Genomic DNA, 23,728 nt, shown 5'->3' on the forward strand with positions numbered 1-23,728 from the left:
ACAAAAGGACAGAGCAGCAACATGAAATGGCTGAAAAAGAACAAAGGTTCAGTCAGTGTGGAAAGCCTGAGACTGACTTGTCCATATTCTTACTGGATCAGTAGAATTGATCCAGGGTGAGCTAAGCAGGGCTTGATAAATGCCATCAAGTTTGTTGTTTTCTTTAGGGTCATTGGGTAGAAGAGGACTCCTCATTCTAGTTTTTGAGAAGAGAACAGCAAGCATGGCTTGGGAAGGGTTAAGTCATTTGCACAGGCACCTACTGCCAGGCACATCTGCAAGCAGATCCTGTTTATTTTCCCACAAATATTTACGAGAATTTCATGCATTTATGGATAAAGCGAAAGCTACAGGCCTCACTATCTGATTTCAATGCCTGAGTCCAACTGTGCCAATGAAAATAAAGGGTGAAAACACAACACCTCAAAGAATTTTATATAACCCTCAGGCAGGACAGAATTTTTTTCTTGGCAAATTCTTTTGGCTTCTCCAAATATTGGCTTTGGTCTGATCTGCTGAGAATCCCGAGTCTAGGGCTGACTATAGCAGACTCAGGGAGCCTTTCTGCATGGTTTTTCATCCAGAGCAATGCTCTTATCTTGCCTCCCCTGAATCTGAGAGGTGCTATGCCTATTCTCTTTTCATCTGCTTTTCTAAACCCTGAAGTGGCTTTCCATGGACAGAGGTGAATTATCACCTGGTAAAGGAGATGACGTTAGGCAGATGAACTGTGGCTGGTGGAAAGTCACCTGCAGGGAGATTGATGGAAAAAATGATACTCACTAGCTGGTGAAGACAATGGGCCAAGGGTGGAAGAGCTAGCAGGAGCCGCTGGGGAAAGAAAAGTGAAGGTGAAAAAAATAAAAGGAAGCACAAAACAGATCACTAGAGGCACACAGATGCTGATTTGAAAAGATGGAAGTAGCAGTCCTGGGGTGTCAGTATGAGGAACAAAAGCGAGTTAAAAACTTTGTGCATGAAACAGGTGGCTGCTAGACAGTAGATAGCAAGCGGAGCTCTCTCCAGCCTCAAACCATCAGCCCAAGAGCCTGCCAATTCTTCTAGGCAGGTATAGATTGGACTAGGAACAGCTGCAGAGTCTTCAAATTTTGGCTGGTTGAAAGCAAACAGCCAATTGAGCAGAACCAGATGTGTCCATATGATCAGAAGGGTACTAGGAAGGACATCTGGCCCTCAATTTAATGTGAACCTTATAGAAGAAGAAACTTGGCATTTCATGTCACACTCTATAGATCTATTTATATACAGGTATGAGATATATATATATATATATATTTGCGCGCGCGCACACACACACATACATGATACATATTTATTGTGGAACCTACAAACCTCACTTTATTTATTTATTTCCGAGTGAGATAAGAAGAGGCAGAGAGAGGGATAATGGGCACGTCAGGGCCTCTAGCCAGTGCAAACTCCAGATGCATGTGCCACCTTGTGCATTTGGCTTATGTGGCTACTGGGGAATCAAACCTGGGTCCTTAGGCTTCACAGGTAAACACCTTAACGGCTAACCCATTTCTCCAGACCCCCTCACCCTAATTTTAATGAATGAATGAAATGGGAATTACCATCCTTAATGAGTGAGTCATGTTCATGATCATTTTTTGTACAGAAGGTACTAGACTCCTCATAGAACATGCTACTAGAGAAGCATGAAGCAAATGGGGTTCAGTGCATTCTTGTTCCCCTAGAGAAAGGGAAGGTTAAAAAGGCAGGACCAGACTAAGCACACTAACGTTCAGCATGGAGGATGGTTGAGCACTGTGCACTTGAAGCACTGGGACACTGAAGCCATCTTTAGCGACTGCTTCACTGGTAGGTGTTCCAAACTTGACCCTTCAACCATCACACAACACAGCGCTCTTTAAGAGCTACGTGGAAATTTGGAAAGGCATCAGTAGAGTGCCAGCACTGTTTGCATGTTCATAGCTTCGTTTCCTAGTACCTTCCAAAGGAAGGTCTCTGATTCAACTAGCAGAGAACACTGCCACTGGAATCATAGCAAGTGAGGCTGCTAAAGTGCCATGATTAGATAGCCCAGTTAAGTTTATAAAAGTTAAACCCTGACTATATTTTTGTGGCTTTGGTTGCTTGCCCAGTTTCTTATTACTTTGGCAAAATGTGATATTTCATGGGTATATGTGTGTACGTGTTCATGTATGTGGGTAGATATGCACATCTACACGTGTGTGGGGGTGTGGAAGCCACAGGTCAATGTTGGGTGTCTTGATTACTTTCAACTTTATATTTTTTTAGACTAGGGCTCTCATTAAACCTCACCAATTCAGCTAAACTAGCTAGCTGGTAAGCCCCAGGTATCCTCCTCTCTCTGCCTCCCTGCTCTGGCTCTGGGATTACAAGCATGTGCCATCATGCCCAGCTTTTTATGTGAGTGGCGAGGTTTCCAACTCAGGCCCCCCAGGTTTGTGCAGCAAACACTTTACCAACTGAGACATCTTGCTAGCCCCTCTTGTACATTTTTTTTTTGTTTGTTTGTTTGTCTTTTCGAGGTAGGGTCTCATTCTAGCCCAGGTTGACCTGGAATTCACTGTGTATTCTCAGGGTGGCCCCGAACTCACAGCGATCCTCCTACCGTTGCCTCCCAAGTGCTGGGATTAAAGGCATGTGCCACTACGCTTGGCCCCTCTTCTATGTTTTTTGGTTTTTTCTCTCTAGCCCAGGCTGCCCTCTTGTATGTTTTAATCATACACACTGCAATGTACTTACATATGCCACAGAAGGAACAACATATGAAAAGAAAACTCTTGGGCTGGAGAGATGGCTTAGTGGTTAAGACACTTGCCTGTGAAGCCTAAGGCCTGTTAGGTTCCTCAAGGACCGACATAAGCCAGATGCATAAGGTGGTACATGTGTCTGGAGTTCATTTGCAGTGTTTAGAGGCCCTAGCACACCCATTTTCTCTCTCTATCTGCCTCTTTCTCTCCCTCTCTCTCAATTAAATAAAATAAAAAATCTCAAGATCTCTCTCTCTCTCTTTGTATTTTGGGTTTTTGTACTTTTTTATTTTATTGTGTTTTCAATGGAGAAATACATCATCTGCTTACAAAATAGCTCTTGAAAAATACAAGGAGTACAAATACTATAAAACAAAGCAAGCTCCAGTCATGAGACACTACTTACATCATTCCAAAGAAACAGTCTGATCTCCAGATTATGAAAATGAGAATTATATATATATATATACATATATATATATATATTTTTTTTTTTTTTTGATGTAGGATCTCACTTTAGCCGAGGCTGACTTGGAATCTACTATGTAACCTAAGGCTGGCCTCAAACTCACATGGATCATCCTACCTTGGCTTCTGGGGTGCTGGTATTAAAGGGGTGTACTACCATGCCCAGCAAGACAACTCTTTAAAAACGTATGCAATATCTACACCCAGTGATATTCTATTTTATTTCTTATACATGAGCAAATTATGAGGTAACCTTCAAGCAATAACATCCTATAGCTGTGTGGTTCAACTGTGGATCAAAAGCTTCACACTAAGTTGTAAGCACTTCTGACAGGGCCGTTGCCTCTTCCAAAGAAGAGAGACACCATGATCTTAACACCTGAGGGTTATTATACCACACAGGCATTTAGCTTAAAAATACGTGCAACAGAACATTTCCCCAGATTTGAGATTTACTGATTTGCCTGCAGTCACAGACCCTCATCTTTGTGCATGCTTATTAACTGCACACAAAGAAACCGGAGAAAGCTATGGCATGCTTACCATTGGGCAGCTTAGAAGCAGAAGTCCGTTAGGTATTTGTGACTTTAGTGAGTTCCATCTGCTTATCCCTGATGGGGAACACCTATGCCTCTGAATGTGGAGAAGTCCACTAAGTAGCTAAGAAAGCAAGCCCATCACTGAGCTAACTCAGTGAACTTCAAAATAGAGTTAATGTCAAATGCTGGCCTCCACTGAAACCTCCAACCCAGGGTCTAGCAGCTAATCCTTGGGTTCAACTTGTAGTTCCCATTGGCCCTATGCCTTCTATCTTCCTAGCAGTGGGTCACACACTCAGGTCCAAACTCCAGTTCCAGAGATAGGGCTTTAGAGACACACCTTACAGTCTTACAGGATAGGGAAGCAATCTAATAGGATATGGAGAATGAGTTTCATGCTTTGTGCAAGCAATGCAAATACATGCAGCTCAACTGATGGATTGGTATGTATCTGAGTAAAGCTTTGTGCCTTTCAAGAAGCAGGAGTGAAAACTCAGAGAGGTTCTCCATAAGACTCATCACAGTGATAATAACTTGGTAAACATCACTCCAATGATGTCCTTTTTCAAGATGGGCCTGGGTGGCAAGATACCCTTGGGCCAGACTCTCATGTTGGTAACTTGGAGAGGCTTTTAAGTGTGTAAGGAAAGATCTCATTAAGGCCTCTTTAGTATGTATGATGACCCCATCACATCCATAACCCACTACTTTGGCAATGTTCTACAAAGGTTCACATAATATCTAACACTATTTCTCATTTCCACTTATCTTGAAGAAATTTACTTAATGTTTCCTTCCATGATTCCTGCCTGCATTGAAAAGTGACCCCAGGGCCTGGTATATGCTAGATCAGCACTCTACCAGTAAGCTATATCCTCAGTTACCTAGGGTGGCCTTGAATTCATTCTGTAACCCAAACAGACCCTGAACTTAGGATTTTCCTGGGCCAGTCTGTGTGACCAGGCCTGCTGCTTTTATAAGATCGAGGAAAACTGACTCTGTATCACCACTGGCACACCGTTCATATCTCTGTAATGGAGGGATGACGGCAGCATCCAGGGTACCTTTTAGAGCTTTCATTAATTGTTCATTTTCATGCTATCAGACAACAGAGGACCAAGCGTTCTAGTTCTATATAAAACTAAAACTAAAATGAAAAGGCTTAATTAAATATTTAATATTTTACAATGACTTAAAAAACACAGCTTCAGGTATATCTGAAACAACAACAACAAAACAATCCTCATAAGAATCAAGCTGGCAATGTATGGAAACTGCTGTGGGCCTTGAAGTCCATGACCTAGCACCTCTGAGTTAGTACTCAGTACTCCAGCTGCAGTCACTGGGAGAAACTCAGAAGCTGACATTGTCCCAGCCTTCTACTCAGTACAGATCACCTGTGGATTGCTGGAAGGATGCAGAAGGAAGGCATTCTCCCACCTAGAGCTGATCCTCCTGGGTTCCCTTGGGGCACAGCTGTCAGCCCTGGGCAGGCAGCTGCCATTCTTAGCTGAGAATTCTACCCTCCACTCCGATGCCTCTCTGAGTTGGTGCACGTAGGCACCAAGTAAGCTGAGGTAGTGGATTTAACACTCGTTCAAAATCTCCTAACGCCCACATTTAGTTACTTAGTTTTTTGCTGTTGCTGCAATATTTCTGAATAAATTTCTAACAGATAAAGTTTCTCTGAGTACCATTTTAGGAGCTAGCAGCTTTTTTATGAAAGGAGTGTACAGCTTCCTGAATACCTCTTCTTCTGGGTGCCACCTCCTTCTGCTACTGTTTGTGCTCAGCTTAGTAAGGAAGAGCTGTGTGTGTGAAACTTGGGAATCTACAGAAGCTGAGGGGTCACACCACAGCTCCACTGCTGGTAGAAGCTGGCCAAGTCTCTGCTTCCCTTCTCCTGGTGTCCCATATTTACACATTAAACAATTAAAGAGTTTCCTTCCCATAAGAAATCTCCCCCGCCTCCATGCTACATAGTGAGTTATTAAATTAGCTGGTCGGTCTTTGCTTACTGTGGAAATGCTTATTATAAGTAACCTTGTGCTAAGTGCAGAGCTGACCAGAATTGAGGGCTTACCCCACGACAACTGTCTAGAAGACAAAGTTCCTGCTATGGTCTTGTAAATGTGCCTCCCAAGTCAAGCCCCTGCCTTTCTCCAATTAACAAAGAAGCAAGGAAAAACCCGATATCCATTATTTTACACCCCCTTGAAACAGAAAATTCCCTCTGGTCCTTTCCCCATCCCAAGGTGTTTGAGTAGTGGTTTCATGAAGTTGAGTCACTTTTCTGGAACACTGGGGGCTAGCACATGTAACTTAGAGACCTTCTACACACTTGCACCATGCTCAGTTCCACAGACATTATTTTTGCCACGGAGTAATTATCACACAAACACAAAATTAATAAATCAACATAATTTCAAAGACACAGAAGTTGCATGCTCTAAATCAGGAAGAGTGTTAGCCTGTTGGAATAACCACACATGTTAACGGGGGCACAGCTACACTAAGGTCAGTGTGGTTAGGGCCCAGACAGCATCATCTACTTCAGCCTATAGGGAGAAAAAGAGGGATCAGAACTAAATTAAGAACTAAAACTAGCAGATGTTAACACTATGGAAACAGGTAATGAGGTATGAAGAGGCACTTACGTGGAGGAGGGCTATCTGCATTTCCCATGGATGGAACAGACGAAAAGAAAAGCCAAGAGACAGACCCAAGGGGAAAAAAAATAAGATGTAAAAGAAATGAACAGAATCCGCAGAGCACATGGAACTGGAAACTCAAATTATCAAATTACTTCAAATCCAGAAAGAAGTAATCCCTGTAGAAGGAAGATGGACAGGCTCGTGTATTTCTGGGAAGAGGGAAAGGGGACCCTGGCTCTCAAGATGAGGAAGCAAAGGATTGTCTTATGTGCATTAAATCCCATGGCCAGGGAGAGGATGGGAGCTTCGTGGATAGTCGGGAGTCCAGTTCAATAGCATCTTCAGCTAGCAGGACTCAGGAGCCTCTCAGGACAGGAACTCTAGGCTGGAGAGGAACATGGCCAGGGCGAGGCTCACCCAGGGCGTGGCTGCTGTGGGAAGCAAGGGTAACACTGGGCAGGTGTGGTTTAAGGAGATAGGGAATGATGGAGGGATGAGAGATCCCTCCCTGAGTGGAAACTGGAGAAGCAACCCTCCTGACAGAGCCTGTGAGGCAGGAAAGTGTGGCGTGTGCTCCTGGGAGGCTAAGGCCAAGGGAAGGAGCAGAAACATGGCTAGTGGTTTTGCTTTTGAATGGTGGGGATTTTTGTTCCTTCTTTCATATCCCGTCGTGGTCTCTGTTTCTTTCTATGACTTCATAGCTCCACTGTATTAAAAGTTCCAGCACAAATGATTTCAGCTCTCACCGTCACTACCTTTTTCCTCCCTCCAAGTCACAGGGTCCTTAGGGCCTCTGCAGCCAGGATCTAAAAGCAAATGGCCCACCTCCATCCATGTGCCCCATGCTTCTGGTTTTCTCCTCTCTCTGCCATACTCCATCAGTGGACTTTCCCCTGGCTGATATCCTAACAAGCTGGGCCAATTATTAGGGAAGTTTCCTCCACCCCTTAGAGAAAAAAGGGTGAAAGAAGTATGTATTAACCATACCTGAGAGCCAGAGAGCTAAGTGAACCATCATGGGCTCAGGGACCTAAACAACGAAAGCTGTCTTCTGAAACATGATGGGGCCAACTCAGGGTTTCTGACTTTCCCCTAAGAGAAGAGGGTTGGTGTGAGGAGGAGACAGAGTGGCTGGCTTTACTTACGGACTGGCTGTGTCTTGAACTCGGAGGCTGCACTGATCTCGCCCAGGCCCTTGCCATTGAGGGCTGCCAGTCGAACTGCATACTTTGTTTCAGGCTTCAGGCCCATGATGGTGACAATGCCCTCCATGTTGGCTGTTGTGAGAACATGGAATGGGTCACAAAAGAGTAGGAGTGTATCTCTAAAACCGTGTTGTTGAAAACTGTAAGGCAGGTCATTTGATCCAGCAATTCCATTTCTGAGCATATATACTGAAAAACTGAACATAAGGCTCAAACAGATGCCCATCATTTTTACAAAAGCTGTGTTCATAATAGTTGCAACAACCTAAATGACTTACCATGAGCAGATGAATGGACCAGTGAAATGTGAGGTGAGAACAAGCAATGGATTATTATTCAGTCTTAAAAAGCAGATAAAATGTTAATACATGCTTCAACATGGATAGATCTTGAGAATATATTAAGTAAAATCAAGCAGACATTCATGAGGTACCTAGGATTATCAACTCATAGACATAGGAAGTAGCATGGTGGTCACCAAAATAGCCAAGGGACATGTGTGGATGTGGAGTTAAGTGGCTCATGAGCAAAGAGCTTTGGCTTTAGATGACAGAAAAGCTCTGGAGCTATTCAGTGGTGATAGTCCTGACTTCATGCGTCTGAACTGTAATATTTTATTTTTATTTACTTATGCAGGTGTTGGCAAAGGGGGGGGGGAGAATGGGCATGCCAGGGCCTCCAGCTACTGCCAATGAACTCCAGATGCATGTGACCCCTTTTTGCATCTGGCTTACATGGGTACTGGGGAGTCAAACCTGGGTCCTTTGGCTTTGCAGACAAATGCCTTAACAACTATGCCATCTCTCCAGCCCCATGTTTCTGAATTTTAAAACATTAGTCATAAAATTGATGTTATGCTATTTTGCCACAACTAAAAATTATCTAAAAGTGGTGTGTGTGAGAGAGAGCGAGAGCGAGAGCGAGCGAGCAAGCGAGAGCGAGCGAGCAAGCGAGCGAGCGAGAGAGAGAGAGAGAGAGAGAGAGAGAAGGAAATCTGTCCTACACTGCACTGCGAGACCAGCCTGTCACTGGAGGGAAGCTGGGAAATGAAGGGACTGTTTCACTGTAGCTCCCAACCTGATGACATAGTATTGTCTCCCAGTTATTCCTTTCCTACCCACCCAGAGGCTGCTGATGCAATGGGATGCTTCATGACGGAAACTGTTCCAGGAAAGCTGTGCTTGGGCTTCTCTCTGAATGGCTGTGATGCTTTGTTTCAGCTCATGCCCAATCCAACCAGTTCCCATACACTAGGCTGCAATCCTACATTTCTACATAAACACAGAGTTATTTCAATATGTCCCCTGTTAGGGAATCAGACATAAAGGTATTCTCTCTTCAGATGGTCTGGGCTTAGATCCTCAAATTACAACAATCCAGGTGTCATTTTCTTAGTATACTTTTTGTATGTGTATGCATATATGGTTTGCATGGATGTGTATGTGTGGAGGCATGTGTGCGTGTGACTGAGTGCTTCCACATGAGCGTATATGTAAATTGGTATTGGGTATCCTCTTCAGTCACTCTCTACTTCATTCTCTGATACAGGGTCTTTCATTCATTCCAGAATTCACTGACCAGCTAGTATACATAACCAGCAAGACCTTGGGATCCATATGTCTTTACCTGCCTAGTGCTGGGATGAAAAGCATGTGCCACCATGCCCAACATTTTTTACATGACTGCTGGTGATCAAACTCAGGCCCTCATACTTGTACTACAAATGCTTTATCCCTGGAGCCATCTCCCTAACCTCCTTTTCTTAGTCTTTAACTTGAACGATATCCTGGGACTGACTCATCTTGGAAGCTATCATAGAATTGACTCCAGGACAGGCTTGGCATCTCTGCTGGCCTGATTACTGTCACCATTACATGGTAGGCCCTAGGCACAGACACACAAGTAGGGATGACCAGGTGTCCTTGAGAGACCAGGAAGCAGATCAGTGGGGGCCCTGCATCCATCTGGCCAAGTTTTGCAGCAGCAGAGAGCAGAAGGTCAACAAGTCTCCATGGAAACATGGCCATTTTCTAATTCTGGGGGAAGAACTCCTGATTCAGGATACAAGATGGCAGATGGTGATATTCTGTATGATCCAGCAGTGAGAGTGGCATGCCACCCTACCTGAATGGTTATCAAAGATCTGGTGAATACTGAAGGTGAGTGTGCACCTCCAGAGTGTGAGGAGACACCACCCTTCCTGACTCACCTTCTTTGGCATCATACCACTTGGAATGCCATGCTTCTTCACCCAGCACTTTCCACTCAGCCTTGTATTTAAGGATCGGCACTCCGCCTGTGGCCTCTGGCTCATCAAACTGCACCTGTGCTGTGCTTGAGTATGGTTCCACCCGGTCAATGGATGGTGAAGACGGGGTGTCTGTGAAAAGGACACAAATGGAGACTCAGAAGCCCACTTTGGGCCAGGACTACAACTCACAATTTCAAGCATGTCTCCGATTTTTTTGTTCCCTCTTGGGGGTCTCATCCAAGAGTAGGGTCCCTGGTCTTGGAGACTCTGCCTTCTTAGTCCACTTCACCATTATTTTATCCCAACACATCTCATGTCTGGGTTCTTATACTTCCAATGGCTCCCTGCTTCCTGACCATCTGGCTTTGTGGGCCCTGGCTATTCTTTTTTTTTTTTTTTTTCCCTCACTGCATTGATATCCTGAAGTATAGTGGTTTGGCTGGGAAGGGCAATAATGGTGTGGCAGCCACCATGAAGGGTACTTACCTGCTTGAACAAGGATGAATTCCAAGGACTCCTGTCCAATGCGGTTCACGGCAGTGCAGTTGTAGTTTCCAAAATCATTTTCAGAGTCAGGGGTCACCTTTAGAAGGAAGGAGCCCTTGAGTTTCCATGGGATAGCCATGGTCTTAGATCCTTGTTTACTGTATCAAATTAGTAAAGAACCCCAAACATCAATATCACTATTTCCAGCTCAGTCTTGGACAAAATGAAGAATCCAGTGGCCTGGAAAAACCCATACCATCTCTCAGTTCTAGCCTAGCCACCTACAGAGCAGCAGGATCCTGCTAATGGAGACCTGGGGGGATGCTCAGGGTTTTTTTCCTCAACACAATGGCTCCCCCTGTTCAGGCTGTGCCAGGGAAGCAGGTGAGATGGGGCAAACTTACTATCATCATGCCACCTTTTCCACCCTGCCCTTCCCCCTTCCCAGACTCACCTCCAGGTAGCTGGCAGAGGGTGTGTTGTAGATCTTGATATTGCTATAGTTGGAGCTTGGCAGCAACTGACCATCTCGGAACCAGGAGATTGTAGCACTGGGGTAGGCAAAGACCTCACAGGTGATATTGACCTGGTTTCCCTCCCAAGTATACACAGCCACAGGGCCCTGTAGCTTGGGTGCATCTGTAATGAATGATGACAACTATCAGAATAGCCTATACTTTCTTGGATCCCCCTCAGCCTGTCTGAAGGCACTGGGAATGGAGGTGTACCCCAAAGCAAACCTAGTGCCAGGTGCAGTAGAGCTCAGGGCCATTTTTGCACTCATGTGTACATACTCTACTTGGGAAAACTCAGAGCATAGAAAGCTTGTAATAAATGTGTGTGTGTGTGTGTGTGTGTGTGTTGGGAATATTGCCCTGAAATGGGCTAGGGCTAACCACCACAGAGAATGGATGTGGCAAAGCTTTCCATTTATGTTGCTTTTTGTCTCTGGCATGCTAACCCTGCACTGCTCCTCCTTCCTCCCTCCCTCCAACTTCCCCGTAGTAGTTCCTCACATTGCACTTCAAGGTACATGGACTGGGAGTCCTGGCCAATGGTGTTGCTGGCCATGCAGATGTACTCTCCAGCGTCGGTGTACTGGACGCTCTTCAAGGTCAGAGACGACACGCGAGCATGGCTGCGCACCACCACATGCCCGTCCAGAGTCTACCGGGAGGAAAAGGGCCGAGTCAGAACCCGAGGCGAGGCAGAGGGCCAGAGAACCTACAGCAGGCTGGGGCTAGGAGACTAGGCCATCACTTGTCTGTGACCAGTCTCTAGTTCTCTCTGCACCAACCTCTAATCTCACTTTAAGTATCTCTTAATGGGGGGAGGGGTTATAGAACAGTGGGATCTTGCATGTATCCAAAACAGAAAACGTGACTCAGTTAAGTCAAATGGCCTGAGCTATGTGCCAAAACTGGTTTTGGGCAAGATGAGGTCCCCAAGATTAGTTTTGTGTACATTAAAATGTGGATGCATGTAATAGAGAATTCCAGTGTGCCCAATATAAGAAATTGTGCAAGAAACCTACTTCCTGCAGATGCCTCTTCCCCCTGGATGTTTCAGAATGAAACAATTCCTTTTAAAACAGGCAATGACTCAATGCTCAGGAACTCCTGAGCTGGATGTAGGGGTAACATAGGCTCTTTTCTCAGAATAGTGGTAAAGAAACCCCAGATAGACCCAAGATGCCCCACACCAAAATCTCTAACATTCCCTAGTCCTTGATACAACTCTTGGCTTCCTGAGTCTCCGGAGTTGCAGCAGGTGGCCAGGAGGAGAATCAGCACACAATCCTGAGGCAATGTGGGTTCCTCCTTGGAATTCTAAGTAAAATGGTTGCTGGCTTTTGAAGGGTCTAGGCATGTGCTAAATATTTAGATCATACAGAAACTTGGCTATCCAAATAAGGAGGCCTATTTTATGTAGACTGAGCCACCCTCTTAATACCAGAATAAGATGTTCTGGAGAGATGGACAGGAGGGAACTCTTCATCTGCCATCTCATGGGATTTGGTCTTTAAAGAATGAAAGAACACACATTTTGGACTCTGTCTATATGTTGAATAAAAGCTTCAATGTCCTCTGGCAGCCAGTCTGGGAAATTAAAAAAAAAAAAAAAAGGTAGCACTGGCCTGGTGTCTCAGCACATTCATCACAAGAAGTCCCTTTCACTATCCGTTACAGATCTGGTCCATTTCATTTAGCTAAGTGATATCTAAATAAAGCTAACACCTGCTTCCAGAGATGGAAAGAAGGGACAAGGGAAAACCATCACTGCCTTTACTGTGAGCACCTCTCTTCTCTGGTATTCCCATTTTTCCTGTAAATTGGGGAAGCTTGCTGGTCAAGAAACTGCATCCTGGAGGATGGTACATATTAATGAGAGGAGACAGTGGGCATTCACAGAGAAACTGTTAGATACTTCCTAGGAACTCCTTTTCTTGGGGGTGTGGGGAAGGCTAACAGTTGTCTCAGCAGCTAGTTAAAAAAAAAATCTTCCCTCATTGACATGCATTAAGGCTATGGAGAGTATGCAGTCATTCTTGCAGGGGAATCTCTAAAAGGCTAGCTGCATGGGCTTGTTATTCCCATTTGCCGAATGTATAGCAGAACTGAAAGCAGAGGACGTCCCAGGACCACCCTTGGCCCTGCCAACTGTAGAATGAACTTTGATTCTTTGTGACCCAGCATGGACCTGTCCTGGGACTGCCATACACATCATCTTCAGGAAGCCAAGAGAATGTGTCCATATAGAAGACAGTCAAAGAAGCTCATATAGGTAAGAGCAAGATATTAATCAGACAGGAAGAGAAAAAGCAGTCTTTGGTCAGAATAATTTAGAAAATGGTTGAGAAGGAGTTCAGAAAATAATTACAGGGACATTTTTATGTTTTAAATCTGATCTTCTCTAAGTTTCTCTAGGTGTAGATCTCTCTCATTTAATGGTGTTAACAGACCAACAGGCCATATACCATACACAATTCATATTATACAGTGGCTCACTGTAGGTTTGAGATTATTTGAAGATTGATCTCTTTGAGGATATATATGCATGTCCAGTTGGTTGTCTCACCCTGAAATGTTTTCTTTCTGTTGAGGAACAAGGAGTATCTGCCACAAGTCATCCTGACTAACATTATGGTGACTGCCCAGGCTCCCTCAGAGAGGGCACCTGAGCGCAGGGTAAGAGTGAAAAGAACAGTACAGAAAAAAAAAAAATCCTTCCCTCCTTCCTTTCTTAATATATGCAACAGGCAACTATGATTATTCTAATGAAAACACTCTTGTCTCTTCTTTCAGGTAAAAATACTATGGCTTTCAGAGCTTAAGAAGGAAGCAGGCTATAATGTAAGGCACTCAAATGGCCTGTGAGCTTCATCTCTGAATGAGCCAAATAGAAGAAAATGGAACTTTTGAGCCACATGGGTGGCATTCACTTGAAAGTCAGTTATGTCCAAAGTGAAACGTCCAAGAAAAAGACCCTTCTGGAAAATGGAGTGAGGTGTCTGCTTTCCTGGGTGTAAACCAATTATTTCCACTTAAAATGATAATTCACTTAACATTTTCTTAGTGCTCCCTGATAAATCTCAGCTCCTCCTTGAACCATGTCTACATCGGAATGACAGGAGGAAGACATATAAGGCCAACAAGAATGAGATCTTAGGTACTGAAGACAGGCTGATCATTAACCTTTCTCTGCTCCCTTCTCCAGTTGCAATGGGGCCATGGCTTTTGGGCAATAAAACACCAAGCCTGTGACAGCACTAAATGGTTCCTAGGCCATGGGAGAGAAGCATTTCTGTGAGGACATTCCCTATGAAATCAAGGAAGGTATACTACAGAGAGCTTATAATGAACCAGATCTGACAATGGCAATGCTTATGTGCAGAAACTAATACCCAGGCCTGGGGACTAGCAGTCAATTTTTAAATATTAAGTAGCATTAAATATTTATAGCCATGGCATGAACACATGAGTTATGTGCTCTGAATAATTATCATTCCTGAAAGAGGATAGACCCATCAAAATAAAATACAGAGCTCATAGGATATTCTGTGTTCATAGTTTTAGATTATCAAAACATCATTTGGAGAAAGAGACAAAAGCAACTTTAAGAAAAAGCCTTTGTAAATTAGATCCATGAACCTCATCTAAAGGTGTCTGGTTTTTATTTGACTACAGGTCAGTTAATCACACAGATCAGGTTAAAAAACGGTGGCTATGATGATATGAAGAGTCTTGGAGTGTAACGATGAAAATGTAAAGGTTAGTACTGAGTCCCACATTACCCAAACTCAAGTAAGTGAGAACAGACATTTCAAAGGCTAAATGTTACTGATTTTACAAAACATAAACCCATTTGTACCAAATCATTCCAATCTCATAAATTTAATGCTCTATAAAAATAAAAGATATGTTTGACAATTTGGGGAAATCAATGACATGTCCTTTTGCATTACTTTTGAGGTGAAATGTGGTGTGAAAATTTTCCAAGACCAATCATTGCAGAGTAAGTGAGCAACAAGATGAGTTGAGCTGGAAAGGAAAGGGCCGGGTGGGCTTTAGATCACTCACTTTATGGTTCAAAGCCACAGCTACCATGTGAGAGTCTAAAATTATTTTCATCATTTCAAAATGCCTGGCTTGGGAGTTGGGACAATTTATTTCTATCAACATAGTTACCTGGATGTGATTTTACCAGCAAGAGAATAAGATCCAGTTTTAGGAAATAATAAGGATTTGTTCATCCACTCCCAACACAGCTTGCTTGCTCATCCTAAAATGACACTATTGCTAAGTAATGTCTAACACTATTGACCTAATCTTTAATCTAACTAAAGTACTAATTAGTTTAGCATGTCTGGTTATTAACTGAAATGGTGAGTTAAACTGAAATGCTTTCAAAACTAAAGACTGGCTAGTGGTCAGGTAAGCTATACCTCTTGCTTCTCTGGTCGAGTCCACGAAGCCTGGAGAAAACAAGATATAAAACACAACAAGAAAGCAGTAAAATTTTACAACATGTTGCTTTAGAGAACTGATGTATCATACTGCATTCCGTGCACATGCAGCATCTTTTAAATTCAGAACTTTTTTCAAGGTCCATTTTCAGTGTGTTTATCACACAAATTTAATTCAGAAATTAGCTAATATTCAGCCTTTTCCCCCTTAGGCACATTACAATGTATACTTCAAAAGTGAAGACATTCCTAATCTTTAGCAGACATATATATTGATACCAGTGGACAAATTTAGAGTATGCTTATTGCAAAACATCTTAAATATTCTTGTAGTATTTGGTGACATTACTTGTTCTCACCACACAATCTAGTGATACTTAATTTCTTCCTATGATTTTTTTAGACAGTTTATCACAAATATACTAATGCTGTTTTATGCTCATGCATTTTATAACTGTGCATGCATTTGATTAAAACTAAAAATTTTGTTTGCAGAAAGGAATAAAATAAGGAGCAGTGAGGTACATTGGGAATGAGAGCATGGAGTCTTTGAGACTGTAAGTCAGGAAGCTTTGAGGATATCAAAGGTTGAGTGGTTATGGTTGGGCTTCAGTCCTTAAAGGCAGAGAAAGTCCAGATGGCACACGGGTGAAGGCATAGACCATCTTCATCCAACATGGCACTCACAGGGAAATGAGAGCTCAGACCTGGAGGTTTGGGAAATTTCACCCACATGTAGATTTGTTAATGTATCCAGGACATGGGTATCTACTCTGTTTACAGTTTCTCTATCTTCCCATTAGGACTCAAAGACATCACAATTTCCCTGCCCTCTTCATTAGGTGGCATAGCTGCTGATTGTCCCTGACATTCAGATGGAAAAGGCCAGAAAAGATGTTAGAAACAGGGAATGTGAATGAGTCAGCAAACAGTAAGTCTACTTAAAAGAAGCAGGGAGCTTTTGTGAGAAATGAAGATGAAAATGGTGGGTGACACCACATAATGTTGGAATAAAAGTGAATGTGAGAACAGAGAAGCATGCACAGACCAAAGTGACAGTGGGCCAATACATCGAATGTAGTTGCCAATTCCACAACACTGGTCAGCTTGTTTGTCACATGCCAGGGCTACGTTAATCAAGATCTTTCATTTTCTATTAGTCTCTCTTTCTCTCTCTCAATTTGTTTTCAAATCTGATTCTTTGGCATCTTTCCCAAATCATTAGTGTTCTTTAGCTTTTAAAATTCATTGCTAGTGACACATGTTTCTGGTAGCTTTGCTTCTATCAGTGCCCTGGTAGAATGTCATGACTCTGACAATCTGAATAAGATCTGGCAATCTGGTAGGCAAATCTACACAATAAATAAATCAGGGTATGATTGCTAATGCTCCAAATATTGTTTCTTGATTTTAATATTCATGGTTTGTTGCCATATATTCAAGTCCATAGGAATATGCATATAAGTTAAAGCAAAGCATGTCTATAATTATCTTAAGTATTCCCTATTATTTATCTTTATATACCCTGGACAAATTGGACTCTGACTGTTCAATAAAAAACTTTTTTCAGTGCTAGAAGAAGACACTGGGCTTCTACTAAATCAGGGATTCCTCCTAGTGAAAAGCAGGATAAAATTCCAAAGAATCCAGAATTTCAGAAGGGTTCTCTTATTGGTAGATCAGCTTGTCAGACCAAGATTCAGGGTTCACAATATACTGTCATTTTTTTCCTATCTCTTCTGATTTCAACTCACCATTCCTCTCCTCTTCCTTAATCATTAAGGCTTCATATCACTTTCTTTAGAGTTATTTCACAAGCATAGAGGTGTTCCAGTAAACAAATGAGGGATTTTTTTTTTTTTTCTGCCAAGGATCAAGAATGTAAATCATCATCCTTAGGTCTCACTCACTATGTAATTAGTACCTGGAATTCAGCAACACCCACTCAAACACCTGGCCATATTTAAGATGAATCTGTGGAGGGTGAGTGATGAAATGACACAGATGCACAAACTTCCTAAAGTGTCACAGAAACCTTCATACACATGATCACACTGACTGTGATGATGTCCACTGCTTTTCTCAAAATGAGAGTGATCATTCATAAATTGATCAACTTTTGTACATCTGATCTATTTCATTGACCCAATCAGATTTAGCCTAACTAACCAGTGGCTGCCCTAAAATACATCAGCTAGATGAAATTTAACATATTGTTAAGATCTTCCTCCATCCTCTGATAACCCAGAGATAAGATCAAAGATATAGTATGACTGTACTGATTTTGAAATGCTTCCTACTTTTCATTTTTTGGAAAGGAAGAAGAATATTGATGTTCCATTAGAAAGTCATTACATGTCTGTGGGTAAAATCCTTTCCTCCCTCTTCCAATGAGAAGGTTGTCATCAGACTCAATCAATGACATGAAAGACAAAGCTGCTTTAATTAACATACACTGTAACTAACCATGAGAGGGTCTGAAGCTCCTACGATAGTCATCAGAATCATGAGAGCTGTAGTGCCATGACATCAGGAATATTACTTTCTGAGCCACTGACTCAGAGATAGGTCTTAAAGGTGATCTAAAGGCTCTAAACATGACCTTGTTTAAGCCATTATTTTTTAAAATATTTTTTTGTCATTTTTATTTATTTGTGAGTGACAGAGAGAGAGGAAGAGAAAGAGACAGAAAGGGAATGGGCGCGCCAAGGCTTCCAGCCTCTGCAAATGAACTCCAGATGTGTGCACCCCCTTGTGCATCTGGCTAACGTGGGTCCTGGGGAATCGAGCCTCGAACTGGGGTCCTTAGGCTTCACAGGCAAGCGCTTAACCGCTAAGCCATCTCTCCAGCCCTAAGCCAATATTTTTATCCATGACTTGGACAAAGATATTTCAAATAAAGATGCACCCACATTTGGAAGCAAGGGTTAGTGCAAATGTCATGTGATGGTTACATTGGGAAATCTGCCGTATTACCTTCCACTGGATTTTATGCTTAGAGATAGGTCACTACTCACTCCTCTACTACTACTAGTACTTCTTCTTCTTCTTCTTTTTTGGTTTTCAAGGTAGGGTCTTACTGTAGCTCAGGCTGACCTGGAATTCACTCTGTAGTGGCCTCACAGTGATCCTCCTATCTCTGCCTCCCGAGTGCTGGGATTAAAGGTGTGCACCACCATATCCGGCTTTCCTCTACTTCTTTCAATTATGCATAAATGAAGTGGCAGGTCCCACTTGGGCTGAAATGTTCTAGCTTCATAGTTCCTATGAAAAGTCAGCCCTGACTGGTTAGAAAAATGGTCTGAAACAGTGTTCTCAAAGCTGTGAGGGAGGTGTTGTATGCTTGACCCTTTTATAATGATTAGAGGTGGCTACTGGTATTTAAGGGGGAGGAGGTGAGCAATGCTAAATATATACTGCAATGCACGGGACAGTCCCACGGAGGGACTCTTTACAAATCCACCACCACGACCTTGTTGAGAAATGGGACTGCTACAAATGAAATACAATTTTGCTAAACAGAATTCAATATGAAGCTCTTCTCTGTTGGCTAAGCAATTACATGAGAACAGTGTGGGAGAGAAGTAATCCAACTGCAATTCATATGAAAGAGACCTACACATCTTAGCTGGCCACATGACTCAAGGGCTAATGTAACTGACTGCACAGTGGAGTCCAGATTGAGGTAATAACCTCATTGAGGTACACTGAACACTGCAAGGCTTTAGGGGAGCACTAGTGAACTGATGCTACCCACTACAAGACAACTAGAAAGGAAAGGGATGTGGAAACTATGATGTAAGAAACAATGAAAATGGCTAGGTTTGTTAAATATCGACTAGAGGAAAATTCAAGATATGTTTCTATTCCTTAGATAGAGCACTGTGTGGTGGAGGTGGGGAGAACTAAGTCATGTAAGAAACAACTTGTCATAATTATCTGTGTTGGCCAACTGCCCACCGAGAACAGTTATCATCACATATCATGCAGGGGCCAAGTACTTTCTGGCAAGGATTTTAGAAGGGGAGTTAGGTGAGACTACATAATCTGAAAAGGTGCCTTCCAACCTCCTATGATTCTGACATTTCAAGAGACTTAATATCAGGAGGCTTCATTGCTATACTCATTAGGTATGATATTCTGTGTTGATCTGCCTCTGAAAGCATTTTGATTTTATGAAGCGAATTGCTTACTTTCAACATTGTAGTTCAAACATGCTAGTAATACTAATACCTAATCATATGTCATGCAAGTCTAGGGGAGGAGAAGCTGAGGAGAGGGTACCAAAGTAAAAATGACTTGTACTGAAATCCAACCTGCTCAGATAGCTTGTACTTATTAATAGCTATCTCTACTGTCAGGTTGATATCATGCCTCTTGGATGTCAATATTTAATTAATGGAAGTGGCCAATTTTGTTATATATATATATAGGATTTCATTTAATCAAAGATGTCATTCTGATGTCACAGTATAAGCTAATCTGGAGAACTTGTTTGAATAATGACTGACTCATACTCCAATAATGTCACTTCAAGAAAAATTTAAAGGAAGGTCATGGTCACAACAAAAGAAACCACAATGTAACCTATGTGGTGGACCTGATTGAGAGACATGGTCTATACTAAAAATGTGATTATACAAAATAAATCAGCCCCAACTAGGCTTGAGATGGTCTTTTCTGGACATCTTCAGTCTCAGTATTTAGTAAGTATGGGTGTGAATAAGTTCGTGAACATTTATTCTCATTCTGTAAAAGTGAAATCATTCAAGCCAATAATGCTAACCTATTAAAGAACCCAATGTAGGCACATATCTTAATAAGCTGGTCTACTTTAACTGTTGAGCTATTCCTAGAAAAGATAGAGAATTTAAAAGTGCCATTCATCTGAGGTAGATGTTCCTGTCCTTCATTGGAGGTCAAAGATATACACTGGGTCACAAATCTACTTTAAAGTCTAATAAAGAAAGACTTGCCAAGCAGTAGCCCTGTGCATCAACCCTGAAGTGTACATCCAGTCCATGTAACACACAATGGGACCTGAAATCTTAACTGAGAGTTTAATTCCTGAGTTGATAAAGTACCCAAGTAAACACCACGTTTCTTAATAATATAGCTGGGTTTTGCGTATCAAACAGCATATGCAAGTTTCAAAAATATTTAGCAGTTCCTTCATTGAGTTCTTTTTAAGTTGAATTCAACTCTGGATATAAACAAAACACAAAAATAAGAAGAAGCTACTTGGAACAGAAATTTCTGTTCTTTCTAATTTAGCTTCATCTTCTAATAGTGGGACAGAAATCAGTTACTCAAATGCAAATTTTAGACTGAGCTCTGGTATTTTATACTATCCTTTTTTGCTATATTTGAGTTAACTGTTTCTAGGGATTTATTTTGCAAGGCAGGTAGAAGAGTGAAGATCTTTTATTTCTGATATTCTGGTTAATAAGCAATCTATTATAAATGCTCTTTAATGCCAAGGCCATTATGCCAGAATAGGTAACAAAGATTTGGCTAACTGAAACCAATCCTGTTACCATAGATGATATGAAATCGTATTGGAGATGGATTGTGTAGTTTGTTTTGTTTTTCTTTTCATAGTGCTGAGGCCAAGTGCTCGACTATGGAGATACACTCCCAGCCTATCACAACAATATTTGAGCCACTTTACCACTATGTTGCATCTTTTTCCCAGTTTTGGTTCACTCAGTAGCAAAAGGGAGCACTCCAATTTTTACATATTAACAGTAATAAGATAGCTCTCCAATGGTTTATAAATCCATGTGCATTAAAGCGAAATATTCCCAGCCATCTTAATTTGCCAGAGGGTTACTACAATGTCCTGAAACTCCTAGAACTTAGGTGTGAGCACCATCATCTCAAAACTGCTAATTATTTTTGCCTTTAGAACAAAAAGAAATTAAAATGTGACCAAGAATACAGGCAGACACAAAGGCAACCAAGCTTTTGTGCGTGTGCTGTGCATAGCATGAGTATACAAAACATGAGGAGAGGATCAATAGGCTCATTCCAATCCCTGATGTTTCTGGGAGACATTTCCTTGTGTCATTCTGAGATGGTAAGATCACCTTGTGTACCAGGATCTTGTTTGACCTTGTTCATCACTATTGCCCCTTCCCTAGAACATCCAGCTCATCCATGCCCACTACCATAATGCCTCTGCTGATCTGTGCAAGGAATTATGCCCATTCCACCATGAAGGGATGTTGAGTAGTGAGGGAGGCTGGGGGAGGGAGGCTGCAGGACCTGACTGTGGCCTCCAGTGACCATATCCCACTTTCTGGCTCATCCAAGAGAACTGGGCATGGGGCAGACTCAATGTGATTTGAGTCTGTGTCCCATGGCCCTGCAACTCTTGGCTGACATTATACCTTTTCTTCGCTGCTGATGTTTCGGGTGGAAGTTCTCCAGGTGATGGAGGGAATGGGGTCTCCTGAAGCTTCACATGTGAGAGTGACCTGCTCTTCCAGTTCCATGGCAGTCTGATTCTCTACATATGTGATTTTGGGTTTTGCTGTAAAGAAAACAAAAACATATCTATGAGTTTATCTGATTATTTCTCTCTCTGGGTTGACATGATGACAAGCTGCCATTCAGAGAAGTTTTTCTTTTTACTAAGAACAAGGATGGCCCCATTCTAGACATGGTAGGAGGAATAGAACAGAGCCCCAGGAATTCTGACAACATGGACACTGCAGTCGTGTTCTATGGTGTGAGATGGTCCATGAAATAGATTCAGGATACATGGTACATTAGAAGGAGTGCCCCACCACAGCCTTCATGGGAAGAAGTCTTTGGAACTAGGTTGTGGGACTTTCAGGTGGTACAAATCTGGGGTTGACATGGGACCATGGGCTACTCCTAGTAAAAAAAAAAACCTTCTTGAATAAAGAGACAAAAATATGGACAGAGAGAGAGAGAGAGAGAGAGAGAGAGAGAGAGAGAGAGAGAGAGAGGAAAGAATGCCTGAAGCCAAGGGAGACAGGGCTCAGTAAGTGGGGGTGTTGCCACTGGCTGATGGACAGCCATGGACAGTGTTTTACCAAAGCAATGGGATGATTGGTATTCCAAGAATGTTAATTTAGAAAAAATTCAGGATGATTTAGAGTGGAGAAACCTTGAAGAAAGGAAACCCATTTGGAAGCTTTGGTGACCAAGATGTGAGGAATCATTGAGTCCTGAGTGAGATGCAAGGGGATGAAGCGCAAAGGGCAGCTTTGAGATGGGGAAGGAAGATCCAGAAGCTGCTGAAGTAAATGGAAACAAGTAGGAATGGAAGTAATTGAAAGGAGTGGGAAAGAGAGCAAGTGGCTCAGATTCTTAACAATGCGAAGGATGGTGTTAGTGGTGACTCCAGTGAGGAAACCAGGCCAGTAACAGCTTAGGGGACTGTGGGTGAGCTGAGAAGGAAGGGAGGAAAGGAGTTGAGATGATAACATTTTCTAAATGTTTTAGGTAATGCAAGAAACATGGGCATTCCAAATCTGAGTTAAATGTTAAAACATTAGAGAAAATTGAATTTTCCCAATTCAAAACAATTACACTCTGAAATTCTGAACCTTCTGTAGATGAGAAGAGATAATAATGCACAAATGTAACTTATTTCCCTAATACAGAAAAAGGCTAGTCTAGAGACATATAATGACAAAATCAGAATTATAGATAATTTTTGAAATAACTGCAGTTCTTTCATATTCAAATTCAAGTATGCTAAGAAACTACTGTCTGTCAATATCTTTCATGCTGAATTTCTTGATGCTGGCTTAACAAATAGAAAACAACAGTAGCTATACTTTTCTGTATCAAATGTCTTCTTAATATCACCTCTATAGTTCAAAGAGCCTCCAAATACTCTGTCCTAACAGCCTCCTTTGTAAACCCATTTTTGATAGCTGAGATACAGCTTAATCCAATGTGATCAAGTGATCACAAGATGGAGTTGGTGGAGTCCATCAGTTCAGGAATGACCTTTTCTGGAGGAAACATCTATGTTGATATATGTCTCTTGCAGGAGGTTACAACTTACATTGGATGGAGTGTGTTAAGCACTGCTGCAGAGGAAGCTTTAAAGGGCAAATAATAGGAGTTGAATCTTGATGCTGTCAAGTCACAAAATGGAAAGTAAAAGAAAATCAAAACAAAACAAAATGTAGGCAAACAACAGGTTCGTTAAAATAAACAACTATTTGGGGGTTTTGAAGATAGTCAGCCCAATAGATTCTGAGATCTAGACATGTTTCTGAGTTTCTTCGGGTCTTCAGCACTTTATCCTGTCATCAAAAGGTGACAGATGAAGGTAAGTGAGTGTCTGTTGATATGTGGTCTGCACGGCTCCATTTCCTAGAGGTTACAAAGTTGATACTGTATAGAAAATTA

At 42.1% G+C, this 23,728-nt stretch overlaps 1 protein-coding gene across 16 annotated transcripts in view; it reads right to left on the minus strand.

The window, feature by feature from the left end:
- Ncam1 (neural cell adhesion molecule 1) overlaps positions 1-23,728 on the minus strand; it is a 321,651-nt gene that overhangs the window by 32,667 nt on the left and 265,256 nt on the right. For 4 of the 16 annotated variants that reach the window (XM_004666465.2, XM_045145929.1, XM_004666468.3 and 1 more), the window contains exons 8-13: positions 21,724-21,866; positions 11,382-11,532; positions 10,820-11,004; positions 10,366-10,462; positions 9,838-10,008; positions 7,569-7,700 (exon numbers count right to left, since the gene is read on the minus strand). In XM_004666465.2, the coding sequence (XP_004666522.1) occupies positions 7,569-7,700; positions 9,838-10,008; positions 10,366-10,462; positions 10,820-11,004; positions 11,382-11,532; positions 21,724-21,866 (879 nt within the window). Of the gene's footprint in view, positions 1-6,099; positions 6,103-6,426; positions 6,442-7,568; positions 7,701-9,837; positions 10,009-10,365; positions 10,463-10,819; positions 11,005-11,381; positions 11,533-15,310; positions 15,341-21,723; positions 21,867-23,728 lie in introns of all 16 variants that reach the window. The other 12 variants (XM_045145923.1, XM_045145924.1, XM_045145931.1 and 9 more) reach the window with 5 other exon arrangements.

Source organism: Jaculus jaculus, chromosome 3, assembly GCF_020740685.1.
Source record: "Jaculus jaculus isolate mJacJac1 chromosome 3, mJacJac1.mat.Y.cur, whole genome shotgun sequence".
Taxonomy (NCBI): Eukaryota; Metazoa; Chordata; class Mammalia; order Rodentia; family Dipodidae; genus Jaculus; species Jaculus jaculus.